Genomic DNA, 19,294 nt, shown 5'->3' on the forward strand with positions numbered 1-19,294 from the left:
TTCTACGTCTGAATTAGAAATGTTGCTATATTCTGTCCTTATTGACCATTGACCAATGCCGGGATAACTCACGCTATATTATTAGCAGCATTAACAATCTCCTTGATTCTGGGGACCCCCAGTGTGATGTTCATGGTAGCTACCCCCGCAAAATGGAACGTCTTCAGGGTCATCTGAGTAGCGGGCTCGCCGACACTCTGTGCACCTAACGCTCCAACAGCAGTCCCTGTGTTAATCGCTCATGTTAATAGTTATATAAATTGTTAATATCAATGTTTAATTTATTTCAAGTTGTTTAATAGTTATATAAATTGTTAATATTAGTGTTTAATTTATTTCAAGTTTTGTGCACGTTTTTAGTTTTAACCGTCGTGTTTATTGTTTAATGTGCATTTCACAGCATCCTTAAATCGAGATGCTTTAACAACTTTGCCGTATTATATTTAGTTCCGAAATCGCCGGAAACGGACGAATTTATTTATGAAGCGAGGTTTATTATGAGAATAAACATGATTGCATATTTGTGGGAATACAGCAATAACAGCATTTATTGCATAATAGTTGTTTACGAATAACCATTTCGGAAGTGTTGCTATATCATCGGCCTTACTAGCTAGATTTAATGAACAGGAGTTTATGTCATTTCCCCACAAATAGTACTCAATAGTACACCCTACACCCTACACCCTACACCCTACACCCTACACCCTACACTCTTAACCCGGCCCCTCACTTACCAGGTTCCACTTTACAAGCCATGAACTTCTTGTACATGAGTTTAAGGAACTACACTCTTAACCCGGCCCCTCACTTACCAGGTTCCACTTTACAAGCCATGAACTTCTTGTACATGAGTTTAAGGAACTACACTCTTAACCGGGCCCCTCACTTACCAGGTTCCACTTTACAAGCCATGAACTTCTTGTACAACCCGGCCCCTCACTTACCAGGTTCCACTTTACAAGCCATGAACTTCTTGTACATGAGTTAACCCGGCCCCTCACTTACCAGGTTCCACTTTACAAGCCATGAACTTCTTGTACATGAGTTTAAGGAACTTCTCCAGCTGACTCGCTGTAACACGTTTAGTTTGCAGTACTACAGAGTGAGAAGGTCCGGCCCGAGCAAAGTAGTCCTCCACTACACCAACTTCTTCTGCAAACTTATACAGGAAGTCTTTGAGATTTTCACGGAGTTTGATAAAGATATCCTCAAAGACATCGTCGAACTTTGTTTCAAGGACTTGAATGATTTGTGCTCGAGTCAGCATCGGTTCTTCCCTGAAAGTCAGTTTTTTGTTATTTTAAAATCTTGGGATAGTTAAAAAGAGTGGCATGCATTCAAAAATGACATAAGTTACTAACGTTTATGACATAAGTTACTAACGTTTATTTGTACGTGTCTCCAGTTGTGACGATGATCTTAACCGATGATTGATTGATGTTTTTCCTTATTTCTGATCACAGAGTTGTATTTGACTAGACAAGTTGCAACGTCTATGTTAAGCCTATTATTCCTACCAACATCAGTAATCATTGCATCCTATCATTTTTTAGCTCAATCTCAAATCCGTCCGCAAAGCAGTTTACTTTAGGAAAACATGTGTGCGGTGCGATTCAAATCGGTCCTTAGCCAATGAAATTGAAGGCATTTGTTGAATGTCGTTTGATAAGACCAGTGCCAACAGGTACTCAAGTCACATGAATGGAAAAACAGCTGTTATGAATTTTGCATACGAATCAAACAACAAAATGGTCAAAGAATCTTTGAATGGTTTATTTCCATTTCATGCTGTTGTTGAATGTAGCAACTACAATAGTTGTCTTGTTTTTTAATTAATCTATCCAACCAGCCTAGGAAGTGAAGTCTGAAACTGAACTGTAACTACAGTAGTTGTCTTGTTTTGATACTAATCTCTCAAACCAACATAGGAAGTGAAGTCTGAACTGCCCTCAAGATGATATACTTTATCTGGTGCATATTCATGAACATGGCTCCCTTCAAGGTCATCACGCTAGACGACATGTGGGACCAGATGAACCGCACTGTTATGTACGCCTTGTGCATCACTATCGCTTGTTTTATTGACTTTGGCCTTATATCAGGGAGCCCTATAAAATGTACGGGGTTTCAGGAGACTTTCTCTTATGAGTTTGCGGAGGATTATTGCTGGACTCAGGGTAGGTCGGGAGCTGAATCAGAACTAAGTTTTATGTACTGAGAAATAGTTTAAGTAGTTAATATTCACCAGGATCTAACTTACTTTTGGGGAGTTTGGATTGAACAATTACTACATTAATTATTGAATTGGTTTTAACTACATTTTCATAACGATTAACGGTTAATACCGCCCACTATACAGGAATATACACGATAAAAGAGGCGTATGACATGGAGAACACGGCAGTACCTTATCCCGGACTCATCCCGGAGGAAGTTCCCTGGTGCAGGGATGGGACCAGAGGGGACGGAGTCAGGATCACCTGTCCCGACCAAGATGATCCTCGTATTAAACCTCCTACTAGGGTTTATCATCTTTGGTATCAGGTTCTTACTTTTCTCATTATATTTCAAAAACTAACGATACTTATAATATTATATTATGGAAATTTAGAAATGCTCTCATTTTTTAAATGTTTTCCATCTCGACACATTTAGTGAATGTAAACGAACCATGATTCTATAAAATAAAATGAAAGCCTTGAACGACTCGCCTAATTATTAGATAAGGTTATTATTTGATTATTAGACCTTCACACTCATTTCATTTCAGTTTGTACAGTTCTATTTCTGGGTAGTATCAATGCTCTTCTACATGCCCTACATGATATACGCCAGCATGGATATAGCTTACGTAAAACCCCTGATAAAGATGCTGCACAACCCTGTAGTTACTCCGTACGAACTATCAGAGCTGATAGATAAAGGAGCTAGGTGGATGAGAATGAGGTTTGATTTGTACACGGCTGATAAGTCCAGTTACCAGGGCGTGGTCCACAAGAGGAATGCTCTACTTTACACTGTCCTGGCAACTAAACTCATGTACTTGTTCTTCTCTGTGGGTATAATGTACGGGACAGAGAAGATGTTTAAAGTTGGTAGTTTTATAACTTATGGTATAGACTGGGTGGGCTCCTCAGCTCCTAACGATTCAGTCTCAACCCTCCCCCAAGACAAACTCTTCCCCAAGATGGTGGCATGTGAGATTAAGAGATGGGGTCCTAGTGGTATAGACCTCACACGAGGATGTGTATATTAACACAGAACGTTTGTAACTCCTACTTATTCCTAGTGTTCTGGATAGTTCTGGTGATCACTATATCAGGGAATGCTATCGGTCTGAGTATCACTATTTTAAGAACAGTGTACGTAAAGGCGGGATATCATAACCTCATCTCCTACACTCTGAACCATGATCCGTACGTTGAGAAGTTATATAACAGTGTGGGACCATCAGGTCGGATAGTACTGTTACAACTAGCACAGAACTTGCACCCCAACACCTTTGAGAGACTTATTAGAAGATACAGGTGGCTTAAAAAATATGAGCATGTTGAATATAATGGACACTTGAAAAGTTCGTAAGAAATAGTGTCTTTAAAAAGACAGGAATGTTTTTAAAGACATGGTAGATTTGATGCTGACAGTGTTTCTGTTGATTTATTTAAATCTATTTTTAATTAATCATTAACCTAATATCGTGATCATTATGTAAGCGTGGGAAGTATTTGTTAATTCTAATTTATTTGTTAATATCAAATTCAATTATCATTCACAGTTAAATCTCACGAATGAAAACCAAGATAATTTGCAAATTGTTTCACTGTTATATTATAATAGGCCAAATATTTGCTAAATGTTCCGTGTACGAGTCAATCGTTGCAGAAAATTGATTTACAAAAAATATTTCACTATCGAAAAACTTAACGCCGCCTCCCCACCAGTAGTAAAGTCAATAAACTAAAAGTATTAAGTCAATAAACTAAAATCTACCCAAACCTGGAGGGTATGATGTTTTGAACGTGTTGGAGAACTCTGAGTGGCTCCACAGGTATCCCTTTACCCTCAATGTTAGTAGGATCCAGCCCGTCGTCCCCGTACGTAAACTGTACGATTCCTCCCGTGCTGTTTCGTACTGTCTGATCGTACTGAACACACAGGTCCTCTATTGATTTAGTGAGACGGCGCTGCATGTACCCTGTCTCTGCTGTTTTTACTGCTGTGTCCACCAGTCCTTCTCTGCCTGCAGGAGAGTGTTATAGTAAACAGACCAATTATGTGTTTTAATGGACTTTCACCCAGATCGAGTGAATTTCTGCTGTTTCTTAAGCCTTTGTAGAATTGTAAACGTAACATCGGTAGCGTGATTTCCCTGACTATTTAAGCGGTCTTAACAGCAATCACCATCTAACAAACTGCCTTCGCCTTCTAACAAACTGCCACCACAATTTAACGCGCTTAAATTTGATTCAGTCCCGCTTAACTTGGATGGATCCTTATGACCTTTATAAAGGACGCTTAAATAATAATTAATACAATGATGTTGCTATTGAATAGAAGCTCGTTTAAATCTGTACCACCAGTGCAGGAACACTTTGCTATTGAAATAATTTTGCCCGTCATGAATTCGGTAGCGTTGCCCTTTTTCGTAGCACAGAGAACAGCTGGAAAGAGGGGAAAGCGTCTGAGATGACAATTTGTAGGACTAAATCAGGGGTGATAGTGATTGTGGCTTTTAATTCCAGTATTGTTTCAGAAGATGATTATGATAATGATCAAGCTGAATCATAGTTTACCTATTCCAACTTTTTATACTTTTACTGTTTTAGTTTGAATTATATCTATACTGAGACTATATTCTAATATAAATTAAACGGTCGGAACCAAGGATGTCAATTTTAGCAATATGATGTCAGTTTATTGGATATCATAGTTTATTGTACGACATAATACAAGATTCCTGTCCGAAACTTTTTATAATCGAGACTAAAGGAAAAGCATTGAAAGCCTATATTATTCAAAAAACAAATCGAGTTAAATGAAACCCAATCTATTGTCAAAAAAGTAAAAACAAATTACAAATATCATAACCGGACCATAATATCAAACAGTCAATAGAACTAGAAAACATGCTTTAAATAATCAATCTATGTCCGTATTGGAAATAAAGCTTCAAATTACACGAAGAGACTGCACGTGCACATTGTTTTGGCATCTCAGTGTTCAAAGTAAGGCATATCATCTCCACATTTAGTTACTCCGCAATACTCCCATCTCACCCAGAAGCTAGAAGTGTAGCACCAAGGAGAGTGAGTGTTCCCTGGGTCTGGGTTCCTACAGAGGTTGTGACTGCCCAGTCCGTAAGTAGCCACGTTGTGTGAACTTGGGTGGAACTCCGGGTGCACGTGCGGATAGTCCTTGTTCCATGCCTGGCACGCGACAACAGAACCTCCCTCTATTGTCACGTTGTTGGCAGATCCCCGGTATCCTATACCGTCCCCTGCTGAGCACTTCACATCCCAGATACACTTGGGAATACCACAAGGGGACTTAGTTACCTTACCATCATTCACCACACAGTGGGGCCCCATCTCGTCACCGTCAGTGTTCCTGCAGAACGAATCACAGGGCTGGCCGAGGTGGTCTTTCGTTTGGTATCCAGCAAACTGCTGGCCATGTCCCTCAGTGTCCTTGTAGCAGAACACGTTGCCAATCATTGGTTCCAGGACAAGTTGATTCAGAGTGATGTCCAGGACTAGTCTGTCTCCCTGTTTGACGATGTGGTACTCAGTGTACGGGTTTAGTGGCAGCCTAACTGCCCAATCTCCACTCAATGCCATCAGCACCACAGTTTTATCTCCTCCGACAGTGATATTCTTAAGATCTGTTAACTCAACAGCTCTATCTTTCCCGATCGTGTATTTTAGCAGTGGTCCCTGACAGTCCTCAGCTGACTTGGAACCCACGTTGTAAGTAGTGTAGGTTTTACTGTCCCGACACTCCTTGCACGTGCTGCCCCCGGCGCGATCTTGATAGGATCCCTTGGCACATTGAGCACAATTAATTTGCCCAGTCTGGTCTTGGTAAGATCCTGCTTCACATTTTGTACAGTCGGCGCTACCTGGATCTGTTGAGAATGTACCAGGCTCACAGAGAGCGCATAAGTTAGAGCCAGGACCGGCAGCACTTCCTGGAGAGCACTCAGTGCAGTTAACAGCTCCAGGCTCTGAAGAGAAGGAACCAGCAGGACAGTCGTCACAGGAGATAGCACCTGCATCTGCAGCATGTGTGCCAGCAGAGCAAGCCCCACAGGCTAGAGCACCTACATCGTCTGAAAAATAGCCTGGAGCACAAGGATCACACATAGCTGATCCGGCATCTTTAGCAGCTGATCCTGCGGCACAAGGATCACACGTAGCTGATCCGGCATCTTTAGCAGCTGATCCTGCGGCACAAGGATCACACGTTGCTGATCCGGCATCTTTAGCAGCTGATCCTGCGGCACAAGGATCACACATAGCTGATCCCGCATCTTTAGCAGCTGATCCTGCGGCACAAGGATCACACGTTGCTGATCCGGCATCTTTAGCAGCTGATCCTGCGGCACAAGGATCACACGTAGCTGATCCGGCATCTTTAGCGGCAGAGCCTGGAGGACATAGGGTACAGTTTGCAGAGCCAGCATCAGAAGCAGCACTACCGGCAGCACACAGATCACATATCTCAGAGGCGGCCTCAGAAGAGAAGGATCCAGCTGAGCATGCAGAGCAGGCTGATGAACCAGACTTATCAGCAAAAGATCCAGGAGAGCAAGCGTCACACTCAGTAGAACCGTTGTTTCCAGCAGAATAACCAGGTAAACAGAGAGTGCAGTTTACAGAGCCAGCAGCAGAAGAAATACTACCGGCAGCACACAGATCACAGATCACAGAGGCGGACTCGGATGAGAAGGATCCAGCTAAGCATGCAGAGCAGGCTGATGAACCAGACTTATCAGCAAAATTTCCAGGAGAGCAAGCATCACATACAGTGGAACCGTTATTTCCAGCAGAATAACCAGGCTCACAAGAGTCACACTCAACTGATCCGGTGCTGTTAACAGCAGACCCTGGTGAGCAGAGTGTGCAGCCTTTGGAGCCAGCTTTGTCAGCATAGCTACCAGCAGCACAAAGAGTACAGGTCTCAGACCCTTTACCAACAGAGAAGGATCCAGCAGCACAGTCCGCACAAGAAGTCTGGTTACTAAGAGGGTTAGATGTTCCAGCATCACATTTTGTGCACTTTGTAGCATTGACACTTGAACTAAAGGTTCCTGGAGGACAGGCAACACAGGAACCATCCTTCTTTTGTCTCTCCCCTGGAACACAGGTCGGGTCATCTGTGGGGATTTTCAGTTCCTTCCAGACCTTGTTGATGAGTTCCTCCCAATACGATGCTGGGTTAATTTCATCCTCTCTAGTGATGGACACCGCTCCTGCTAGCAGACAGAGCACACTCAAGCTACAGAAGAGGACCAGGGATCTCATACCTTCAGATAATAGGAGAGTTAGAACTTCTATAACAATTTACACAGACAAGTATTGAAAGGAAAATCGAGGAACATAACATATACAAATTACAAAATTGAACAAGGACTTATGTCACATAAGGGTCTTATGCTCTTATGTCACATATGGGTGACATAGCCATGCAAGTCAGAATAATAAATGTAACAAATGTGTTAGTGAATTTAGGTAAAGCTCGCTGAAGAGATTCATCATATTATCATGTAAGCGGTAACGACAAGCAGAGAAGTCAAGTGGCAGGACGGTCAAGCTTAGAGAAATTTAACAGTTCATAAAATTATATGACAAACGCAACCACGAGACCGCTGACCGCAGTGAAGTATGAGCTCTAAAAATACACCTTATCAGACTCAGTGAAGAGAGTCACAAGATCACCGAGCTGTAATAGAATATCCTACTTTATAAACAGCTCACTCTCTAGAATCACGTACTGTGGGTCTGGCACCCTTAGTACCACTGCGGTACCTTCTAATACAATCAACTTATCAACTCTCAGCTATCACAAAATAAGGAACTTAAAGAATTTAGCTGCATGATCTCATGTGATGTTTAAAGTAACATGTAAAACATTTATATCGAGCATGGTGATGTCAAGGTAGTTAATACAGGCCTGTGGCCTCTGGTCGGACCCTGGTCCTACTCAAAACACAAATCCGGATAGAAAAACGGTTTCTCTAAAACTTTGTAAAGTATAAGTTTTCTGAAAGAAGGAGGCTGGTAAAAGGCCAGAGTATATGATATAGTGTAGATTATGACAGTGATTCAAACTTTAATCGCTATTATATCCTCCTCGACTTTTAATATCATTATAACAATTGCAATTGTCTAATAGTGTGTTATTTATTTACTAATAAAACAATGAAGTGGATTATAATATTATTAAAACAATTCAATTGAAATCATTATGATAAAGATAGCATCTGGGAATAAATTAAAATTCGGTACCAATCATTTTGCAAATCAAAGATATAAAAAAAGGACGCAATAAAAAATTAGGTTGATAACTCCATCCAGTGGGTCGCGGGTACATATCACGTGATATTATTGTCATGGCAACCATAAAATAGAGCTGTCTCTAAGCTACAGTATCAACTCAATCTATCCACAGTATAGGACAATACTGACTCTCAATGCTTAAAATAAGTCCTGACTCTTAATGCTCGAAATAAGGTATGTCGGCAGTACATTGGGGCACGTCACAGTAGTCCCACCTAACCCAAGAGCTGTTGGAGTAGCACCAGGGACCTTTAGTAGTGACCTGTGGGTCTGGGTTCCTGCAGTAGTTGTGTTTCCCCAGTCCGTAGATCTCCTTATTTTTAGAGGTTGGGTGGAAGTCTGAGTGGTGGTGAGGATAGTTGCTGTTCCAACTCTGGCACGCTATTTTCACTCCAGCCTCTGTCAATGAGTTCACATTTCCCCTGTACTCTACTCCTAGACCAGCAGAACACTTGACGTCCCACACACATTTGGGAATACCACAAGGAGAGGGAAGGTAGGCATGTCCAGCAACTTCACAGTGAGGTCCAATGTCTTCTCCGTCGTAGTTCCTGCACTGGGTCCTGCACTGACGGCCCAGGTAGTCCTTGGTTTGGTATCCGCTAAATCTCTGACCATGTCCCTCCGTGTCTTTGTAGCAGAACATATTTGTTATCAGCGGTTCAATGTGCAGACTCTTGTGCTCTACTCCGTTAAGATAGATCTTCTTTCCCTGCTTCACAATGTGATAATCAGTATAATGATGCTCTGGAATCCTGATGAACCAGTCTCCGCTCACAGCATGGAACTCAATCTCACTCTCATGCTTACTAACATCAATAGTCTTAACATCAGTCAGCTCATGAACACTATCACTCCTCAGAGCGTATCTGATAAGGGGACCATGACAGTCGTCAGATGATGTGGCGCCAGTGTGGTATGTGGTGTAGGTGTTTTTATCACGACATGCCGTGCAGCTTAAACTGCCTTTGTCGTGCTGGTAGGTTCCTTTAGCACACAGGTTGCACTTTTTCTGTCCCTCCTTGTCTTGATAGGAGCCTGAATTGCACGCAGCACAGTGAGTGGAACCAGTACCCGGAGCCACACTCCCAGAGGAGCAGAGAGAGCAAACAGCAGTTCCTGGTTTGGAGGAGAAGGACCCAGCTGAGCACTTGGAGCAGGATATTGAGCCGATATTATCAGCGAAGGAGCCGGGGGAACACGCGTCACATTTGATGGAGCCTTTCTTTCCAGCAGAAGAACCAGGTTTACATTTGTCACATGATAATGCACCGGTTTTGTCACTGAAGCTTCCAGCCGAGCATGATGAGCAAGATGTCTGGTTAGTGGAGGGGTTGAATGTGCCGGCAGCACATGATGAGCAGCTTGTAGCGTTCACATCAGGACTGAAGGTGCCTGCTGGACATGCAACACACGTGTCATTAACAGTCCTATACTCACCAGGGAAACAGGAGTCACCCAGACATTGCACTTGGTGACTGTCTGGATGTGTTCCTGATCCACACTCAGTGCAGTTCACTGAACCAGATTTACTAACTGAGCCAGAGCTGCAAGCAGCGCAGGCTACACTTCCGGTGGTGTTTGCAAATGTTCCTCCAGCACAGTCAGCACAAGAACTAGAGCCGTTCTTTCCCGCAAAATGTCCTGGAGAACAGAGAGTACAGTTAACAGAGCCAGCACCAGAAGAAGCACTTCCCGCAGCACACAGATCACAGATCACAGAGGCAGACTTATCAGCAAAGGAACCAGCAGAGCACACAGCACATTCAGTGGAGCCATTATTTCCAGCAAAATGACCAGGTTTGCAGCTATCACATGACAGAGATCCGTTTTTAGCACTGAAGCTTCCAGGAGAGCATGCTGCACAGGAAGTTTGGTTTGTAGAGGGGTTGAATGAGCCAGGAGCACACATTGAACAACTTGTAGCGTTCACATCAGCATTGAAAGTACCTGCTGGACAGGCGACACAGGTACCATTCTCAGTTTTATATTCACCAGGGAAACAGGAGTTACCCAGACAATGTACTTGATGACTATCAGGGTGAGTTCCTGGATCACACTGACTGCAGTTTACTGAACCGGCTTTACTAACTGAGCCAGAGCTGCAAGCAGCGCAGGCTTCACTTCCGGTGGTGTTTGCAAATGTTCCTCCAGCACAGTCAGCACAAGAACTAGAGCCGTTCTTTCCAGCAAAATGTCCTGGAGAACAGAGGGTACAGTTAACAGAGCCAGCACCAGAAGAAGCACTTCCAGCAGCACACAGATCACAGATCACAGAGGCAGACTTATCAGCAAAGGATCCAGCAGAGCATGCAGAGCAGGCTAATGAACCATACTTGTCAGCAAAAGATCCAGGAGAGCAAGCGTCACACTCGATGGAACCGTTATTTCCAGCAGAATGGCCAGGTTCACAAGAGGCACACTTTACTGATCCGGTGCTGTTTACAGCAGAGCCTGGAGCACATAGGTTACAGACAGTGGACCCGGCTTTGTCAGCATAGCTACCAGCGGCACAAAGTGAACAGTTCACAGACCCTTTACCATCAGAGAAGGATCCAGCAGCACAGTCTGCACATGAAGTCTGGTTACTAAGAGGGTTGGATGTTCCAGCAGCACAACTGGAGCAGCTTGTAGCATTGACACTTGAACTAAAGTTCCTGGAGGACAGGCAACACAGGAACCATCCTCTGTTCTCTTCTCGCCTGGAACACAAGTATCAGTTAAACACTGTGCCTTGTGACTGTCTGGGTGAGTCCCTGGACCACAAGCTGTGCAGTTAGATGCTCCTGCTCCACTCACTGTTCCAGCTGGACAAGAAGAGCACGTGTCGGTGGGTTTGACACTGAAGGTTCCTGGAGCACACTTCTCACACTCAGTATGGTTGGAGGCACTGTATTCCCCAGACTTACAAGCATCACAGTCAGCAGCAGCAGAATCTTCACTGATGTAACCAGCAGCACAAGCAGAACACGTGACAGAACCTGTGTGGTTAGCAAAGGTTCCCTCACTACACGGAGTACAGGTCTGTTGTCCAGGTTTGGAGTTGAAGTAACCGAGAGGACAGGGAGTACAGCTCTTCTGTCCGGCAAAACTGTACGACCCAGCAGCACAGGGTTCACATTCTTTAGTTTTGGTGTTGTAGAAGGTTCCGGCGGGACATGTGGGCCTGTCTACATTGTGGTCACCCCACTCGTTTAGTAGGTTGTTGAGGGACCTCTCCTAGACCCAGTCTCTGCTCCTTACTATCAACACTGTTTCCAGGGAGGTACGCAGATTCTCCCAGTAGTAGGAGGGCTACAAACAAACAGAGCTTCAACATCCTGCTGGTGGAGTTATCAAGAGATTAGACTCTGTTAAATTATACTGGTAACATTTTCACTGGCTTTTTAATGTGCTCAGATGAAAAACAAAACTTACGGTAAAAGAAACAATTGCGAAATAAAGAAATAAAGGAAGGTTACAATATTAGTATCTAGATAATTATTGAATAATCCCAATATTACTTTTAAAATAAAATGTTAAATACAGTACTAGAGATCAAAGATAAATTGATAGATCAAAGATAATGAAATTCGGGAAATATTGATTCTTGATAATAAAATATATCGCATTAAAAAGTCATTAAGCTGATAACGATGGCCTCAGATAAAATATAGCGAGCACACAAAATCTTACTGATTATCTAAAAATAATCCACTGAGTTCGAGATTTGATTAACCCTATTATATATATAATACAGAGAAATGAAATCACTACGAGATTGATTTACATGTCCGGTTGAATATGATTTCTTGGCCCGAATCAATTTCAGACTAAGATGCTACCAAATATGAAAGTAAAGTTAATATGTAAAGTTTCGTCCCTAGAGTTTGGAGATCTAGCATGCACATCCATAAAGCAAACGTGACATTGATGCAAGCAAGCAAAATTGCAGTATTATAAAAGATGTATCACAAGACAGTTATTTGAATGAGTTAACCTTTCTATCACCTGACTTCCTGTTATCACTACAACTTTAGATTCGATTAAAACCAGAGAACCTCTCATAATATACCGTGACAGAAGGGACACAGTTAACAATTATCTAAAAACCTCGTACGAACTACGGTCCAGTTATATTTAGAACCACGTACGTTAAGTCTGCATAAAATATAAAATATAGTTGGAATAAATGAGATGACAAAGAATAGACCTGTAGTTTCATTGCTTCATTAAGCAATATTGACAGTTGACCCTCGACCTCTTGCTAGAAACATTTTTTGCCCAAAATATTTGCGCTAGATATCTAATCAGGTAAAACTTCAGTTAAAACTTCCGGAGAAAGGTACAGATCAAATACTCAGGTAGGCTAGGCTAGAGTGCAATTACTAAGAAATAAAAACCAAATTCTAAGAAACCACAAACCTCCCATAGTATGAAAGAAGAACTCAGTAGGAGTTAGACCGGAGTAGAAACTGTTAGCCACGAACCCCTTAGCATCAGGAATCACACTGTTTCGAGGGAAGTGGGGCAAGGACCGAGCTTCAAACCCATCTGGGGTCCGTTTACCGTTTATAGCTTGCTGTCCAACACATGCTATCATCTGGTGGAGGGGGAGGTAAGGGTTAAATGTGTTTTACAATGTGTTTTACAATGTGTTTTACAATGTGTTTTACAATGTGGTTTTATTTTTACAATAACGCTGTTCAAAAGGTGGGGTTTTCTTCTCAAACAATGAAGTTAAATTACAAGTATTGCAAGTACCTGCGAAATGTTGATGTTGCTACCCTTACTCCCACACAGAGCCATGATCATGGGGGCGTTTGTTTTATCTAACTCTGACAAACACGCTTTACCAGCATGCTCTCGTATCACCTGTACAAGTTAATTATCAGCACAGTACTTACAAATGAGGCAATGCAAGTTCATTATTAGCACAGTACTTACAAATGAGGCAATACAAGTTCATTATTAGCACAGTACTTACAAATGAGGCAATACAAGTTCATTATTAGCACAGTACTTACAAATGAGGCAATACAAGTTCATTATTAGCACAGTACTTACAAATGAGGCAATACAAGTTCATTATTAGCACAGTACTTACAAATGAGGCAATACAAGTTCATTATTAGCACAGTACTTACAAATGAGGCAATACAAGTTCATTATTAGCACAGTACTTACAAATGAGGCAATACAAGTTCATTATTAGCACAGTACTTACAAATGAGGCAATACAAGTTCATTATTAGCACAGTACTTACAAATGAGGCAATACAAGTTCATTATTAGCACAGTTCTTCAGTTAAGGTATTACAGAATATGAGGTAGATTGAGACGGTCACACGAATATCTCCGAAATATACCACAACCAATAGTACTCACAGACGATCACACGAATATCTCCGAAATATACCACAACCAATAGTACTCACAGACGATCACACGAATATCTCCGAAATATACCACAACCAATAGTACTCACAGACGATCACACGAATATCTCCGAAATATACCACAACCAATAGTACTCACAGACGATCACACGAATATCTCCGAAATATACCACAACCAATAGTACTCACAGACGCTCACACGAATATCTCCGAAATATACCACAACCAATAGTACTCACACGAATATCTCCGAAATATACCACAACCAATAGTACTCACAGATAGTTCCCTGAGGATGACAGCCTCCAGTGTCTCTGATGCTGTGCACCCAGGCTGTGTTTCCAGTTTCCCCAGTTTAAAGTCCTCAATGTAACCGTCACACGCTGCGTAGCCCTCCTCTAGGAGACGCTGTTTAGCCTCGATCAGACCCTGTCCTGGTGTAACGTCTCCTATACCTATGCTGAACCTGGTCAGTATTATTATATCTTACTTATTATACTTTGGGTAGGAACAGTAAAGTGTATAGTAGTTATATTGAGTAGCTGATATGATCGTTTAGATAGTGATCAGTATCTTACACTTTCAGTGAGATATTGAGTTCCTTCAAGACAAGTCATGGTCTTACGATTTTCTAGACGATCAATATAAACGCTAATCATACAATCTTGATGTATCCTAACTTACAGCCATGAGCCATCATCTTACTCAATTTTTAGAAATATGTAATTCTGATAAGCTGTACAGCAAGACGAACCCTCTATGAGATAAGAAAGTGGGTATGAGTCTAGCTAGACGTGACATAGCATCAGCACTAGCGTCAGGCCCGTAGTCCCTGAGGAGGATGTAGAATATGTTGGACTTGCTGCCTCCCCCCAGTAAGGCCTTGTCCAGTGCTCCTGCCAGCAACTCACTGTTCTGGAAAGGTTCGGCATGAGAGCAGAATTATAGCAGTAGTTGGGTAGTAAGTTACTATTATATTTAAATGGGCATTTTCGAAGCTATTTATAAGAAATAAAAGTTTTTTTCCAGTCGGTAAAGTAAAAAGGAGTCAGCAATAAGTAACTTACTCTTATTACGACAAATCCGTCTTTGTGACAGAGCTCCTCTCCCGAAGTATACTGTTTGTTCTTAGCTCTGTGGTTCAGCTTGATGGTATTGTCAGGCGATATGATAAGACCGAACACCTGCTTCCCTGTAATTTAATTAATTCACATATTTGCATATTTACAGATAAAGTCACATATCTCCTTATTCGGAGTTGTAACTTGAATAATATTATGGGTTATTAGCGTTATCATCCAAACCAAGCAGACAAATTATTGAAATACTTTCCATACAAATATAATGAATATTCCAAATTATACTACTAAATATAATATTCCAAATTATACTACTAAATATAATAAAGATAACAGTTTCGGACCTGTCCACATTTTAACAGGTTTGAGGAGAGCTGGAGGAGGAAGGACCATCTTCAGAGTTATGTCCCTGCCAGCAACTACTGAACTGCAGATCTGCTCAATGTGGGACCTGTCCAGGAACACCTGATAAAGAGAGAGGTTAGCTAGACTTACTACCAGGTGCCAAACCTGAATATTAGTTACTTATAGTAACCAATAGTAACCAATAGTTACCAATAGTTACCAATAGTTAAAGAGAGAGGTTAGCTAGACTTACTACCAGGTGCCAATTGCCAAACCTGAATATTAGTTACTTATAGTTACCAATAGTAACCAATAGTTACCAATAGTTACCAATAGTTACCAATAGTTAGTAGTTACCAATAGTTAAAGAGAGAGGTTAGCTAGACTTACTACCAGGTGCCAAACCTGAGCAGTGTTAATAAAAACAATAATAGCTCCAGGATCCAGGTTATTATCAAAATGTCTAATATTCACAATGGAACTTACGTCCTTATGACTGAGAAGATAAGCTCCGGTAATAAAGTCCTGGATAGCAGCTATGAGCGGCTCCCCGTTTCTAGGTGTCGCTAGGTTAGCTTTAACTCCCATCAGAGCTTCTGCTTCCGCTCGGGCTTCCTGAAAATTGTAAAACTATGTTAATTGTATCCTTTTCAATCGTAGCTTGCGCCCCATTTACCGATAAAGTGCTGTATACAATTTGACTGTATTTATTTTTATTTCCCCAGTTCTCTGATAGGCTGATAAGAAGAATGCATGATCGTGTTGAAGTAGATTCTGCACAAACCTGAGTTTGAGGAAGATGAAGGTTCATCTCGTCTCCATCAAAGTCAGCATTATAAGGATTACAGACACACTCGTTAAACCGGAAGGTTCTGTGCGGCTTCACCACCGCATAGTGAGCCATCATGCTGACTTTGTGAAGACTGGGCTGTCTGTTGAACAACACAACGTCCCCGTCCTTTAGATGTCGCTCTACTTTATCCCCTGGTTTCAGTAGTTTTGCTACTTCGTCCCTGTTTGCAAACTTCAGGAACTTCTTTATGGACCCTTCTTTGTTTGCTTGGTAGAATTTGGCACCTGGCCAGCGGTCAGGCCCGTTTTTAATTAACTTTCTCAATTCGTTGATATTCGCTTTTGTGACAACTTCTGGGAATGTCATTATCATTGCTACGTGCTTTGGGACAGCAACCTGGGATAGAAAAAGTTATAACAATGAGGGCCAGGGGGTAGTAAGAATAATTTCAAAGGCGCTATATACTGTAATAATAACTTCCATGATCAGGCTTCTCAGCTAGGTGCTTTGAAATGTATAATGCTAGAACAATAACCATATGCATATATTACAAACTAATTGACGAATCTCATGTTGGATAATATTATGGTCAACCGTTTGAATCTTACCTCGTCAATCCTGAGATTAGGGTCGGGGGATATTACTGTTCTGGCTGAAAAGTTGACACGTTTTCCAGACAAATTACTTCTAAATCGGCCCTGTTTTCCCTTTAAACGTTGGTAAAAACATCTCGCAGGTTTCTTGGGGGCCATGTTGAGTGGAATCCCAGATGTTTCTGAGTTGATGTACAGAGCACATTGTATTTGGAGGTAATCCCACGTCTCCATTAGCTTCGATACCTGAAAGTTGTAAATTTAGTGGACCATTAAACCATTAAACGTCATAATCAGTATTAATTTGATTTACCAATTACCCTAGAAGAATAGTATTATGTTTCAAGGAACGACCACTGAATGAAAGTAGTGTGAAATATTCTAAAAGAGGGGTTATTTTTGTAAACTTCGAAAATATGTTGCATTAGCAACATTTTTTCTCGCCTAATGAGACGGCCAAATGAAACATTAAGCCTACCAAAAAGTTTATATTTTCAACTACAAATCACTATTACATTTAATTTGAGTGGTACTTGAGCACCTCCCTAGAGAGATTTATGCTTAGATCCCAAGTTCATAGTGAAGTTGTTGATTTATGTAGATAATATCAATATATAGACCCCTAAAGAATAAAGTCTTGTGTTTGACATGAGGGAACAACAATCACGAATTAAAATAAGTATCTGACAGCGTTGTAGTTTTGTAAAAATCACTGATATGATTAACATTTTTAATTCATTCGACTTCAACCTTCATCTTTCACGGTAATCGTGGCTAGGCCAGCTGCCAACTGCCAAGTTACCCATAGTTACTACTAGTTACCAATAGTTACCAATAGTTACCAATAGTTACCAATATAAATAGTTACCAATTGTTTCCAAATTTAGTTACCAATAGTTATCAATAGTTACCAATATAAATAGTTACCAATTGTTTCCAAATTTAGTTACTTATAGTTACCAATAGTTACCAATAGTTACCAATTGTTCCCGAATTTAGTTACTAATAGTTACCAATAGTTACCAATTGTTCCCGAATTTAGTTACTAATAGTTACCAATAGTTACCAATAGTTACCAATTGTTCTCGAATTTAGTTACTAATAGTTACCAATAGTTACCAATAGTTACCACTAATTACCTGAGTGCCACTCTGCATGTTTGTCTGAATAACATTGTTCAAGAACACGATCTCAGTTAGTTTAGTAGTTAGATCGTCCTCGTTAGTAGTAGAAGCGTCCACCTCCACAGTGGGACGAATACAGAGAGGCGGGACTAGGATCCGCTGTAAGATCAGGTCACAGGGACGTCCTATGTTAGGGTTCATCCCCAGCAGGACTATCTGATATATTATCATGATTAGTGTAATGATATGTTAGTGTAATGATATGTTAGGGTAATGATATGTTAGTGTAATGATATGTTAGTGTAATGATATGTTAGTGTAATGATATGTTAGTGTAATGATATGTTAGTGTAATGATATGTTAGTGTAATGATATGTTAGTGTAATGATATGTTAGTGTAATGATATGTTAGTGTAATGATATGTTAGTGTAATGATATGTTAGTGTAATGATATGTTAGTGTAATGATATGTTAGTGTAATGATATGTTAGTGTAATGATATGTTAGTGTAATGATATTTTAGTGTAATGATATGTTAGGGTTCATCCCCAGTAAGTAAGCAGAACTAGATATGATACAAAACATAATTAGCAGGATGATAAATCAGCGAATATCACGAACTTGGCCCTCTGTGACTAACCTCGTCAGGTCGGATGTTCTTAAACAGTTCCAGAGCTTTAAGAGGAGTAATAATCTCCACAGCCTTGTTGACGAGGGGAGCTACCTCCTTATTATACGAGATAGCATCTCTAAACAGGGTGTTGTGTTTACTGATAGTGTCGTGTTTCTTAGTCTTGCCTGGACTGCGACCGTAGTCGTGTACTATTTTCAGGAGGGCTGCTTTCTTTACAACACCGTTACTGACCCCACAGGCGGGACAGGACCCTTTCTTCTTGCAGGACACTATTATCTGGGAGGGAACACAACGTTATATGTGTACAAGTTCTGGGGTGCAGTCATTATACTTATTGCACTTTTATTTTTTAAAGTATACAAATTCTCCTTCATATTTGCACTAGTAGTAGTCGTGCGAATGAGTATATCAGGGAAAAAAAACCTTTTTCATGAGTGCCTTCTGAGTGATCCTGTTCATATTGAGCCGTTTGAACATGGTGAGATACTTGTTTCTCTCAGAAAGCGGCAGGAGAACTGCAGAACAACTCTTACAGATACACTGCAGGATCTGGGTTATTGTCTTGAAGTAGCCGATGTGAAATACCGGGAGTTGGAGCTGTATGTAACCGTAATGTCCTATACACTCCGCCAGGGGCAGGTTACATGTTGTACAGTCTACTTTCTTCGAGCCCGCTCCTAATCTGGATTTTGAGACGAATTAATTAGTCTCGTTTTATGGAGTCACTGGATGAAATAATCTCGGGATATTTCTGATAGGAAAAAATTGGTAATTTCTCGTTTGGC

General features: G+C 41.1%; 2 protein-coding genes across 2 annotated transcripts in view; both read right to left on the reverse strand.

The window, feature by feature from the left end:
* The window catches only part of LOC134812873 (DNA-directed RNA polymerase III subunit RPC1-like), a 31,850-nt gene that overhangs the window by 12,030 nt on the left and 526 nt on the right, over positions 1-19,294 (reverse strand). The window contains exons 3-17 of the mRNA XM_063820476.1: positions 18,933-19,191; positions 18,516-18,785; positions 17,889-18,089; positions 16,765-16,995; positions 16,148-16,552; positions 15,850-15,978; positions 15,363-15,483; positions 15,007-15,131; positions 14,694-14,854; positions 14,219-14,405; positions 13,305-13,415; positions 12,966-13,143; positions 4,000-4,243; positions 1,009-1,280; positions 73-226 (exon numbers count right to left, since the gene is read on the reverse strand). Of these exons, the coding sequence (XP_063676546.1) occupies positions 73-226; positions 1,009-1,280; positions 4,000-4,243; positions 12,966-13,143; positions 13,305-13,415; positions 14,219-14,405; positions 14,694-14,854; positions 15,007-15,131; positions 15,363-15,483; positions 15,850-15,978; positions 16,148-16,552; positions 16,765-16,995; positions 17,889-18,089; positions 18,516-18,785; positions 18,933-19,191 (3,048 nt within the window). The remainder of the gene's footprint in view (positions 1-72; positions 227-1,008; positions 1,281-3,999; positions 4,244-12,965; positions 13,144-13,304; positions 13,416-14,218; positions 14,406-14,693; positions 14,855-15,006; positions 15,132-15,362; positions 15,484-15,849; positions 15,979-16,147; positions 16,553-16,764; positions 16,996-17,888; positions 18,090-18,515; positions 18,786-18,932; positions 19,192-19,294) is intronic.
* On the reverse strand, positions 4,797-7,564 carry LOC134812881 (major surface trophozoite antigen 11-like). The gene is made up of 2 exons (XM_063820487.1): positions 4,954-7,564; positions 4,797-4,841 (listed from the first exon to the last, which is right to left on the reverse strand). The coding sequence occupies exon 1, from the start codon at positions 7,524-7,526 to the stop codon at positions 5,217-5,219; it is 2,310 nt and encodes a 769-aa protein (XP_063676557.1). The 5' UTR covers positions 7,527-7,564; the 3' UTR covers positions 4,797-4,841; positions 4,954-5,216.

Source organism: Bolinopsis microptera, chromosome 1, assembly GCF_026151205.1.
Source record: "Bolinopsis microptera isolate Bmic1 chromosome 1, MBARI_Bmic_1.0, whole genome shotgun sequence".
Taxonomy (NCBI): Eukaryota; Metazoa; Ctenophora; class Tentaculata; order Lobata; family Bolinopsidae; genus Bolinopsis; species Bolinopsis microptera.

What these genes read in the sequence shown, in the direction of transcription:
- LOC134812881 (XM_063820487.1), bottom strand. Translation starts at nt 7,526, where the DNA reads ATGAGATCCCTGGTCCTCTTCTGTAGCTTGAGTGTGCTCTGTCTGCTA.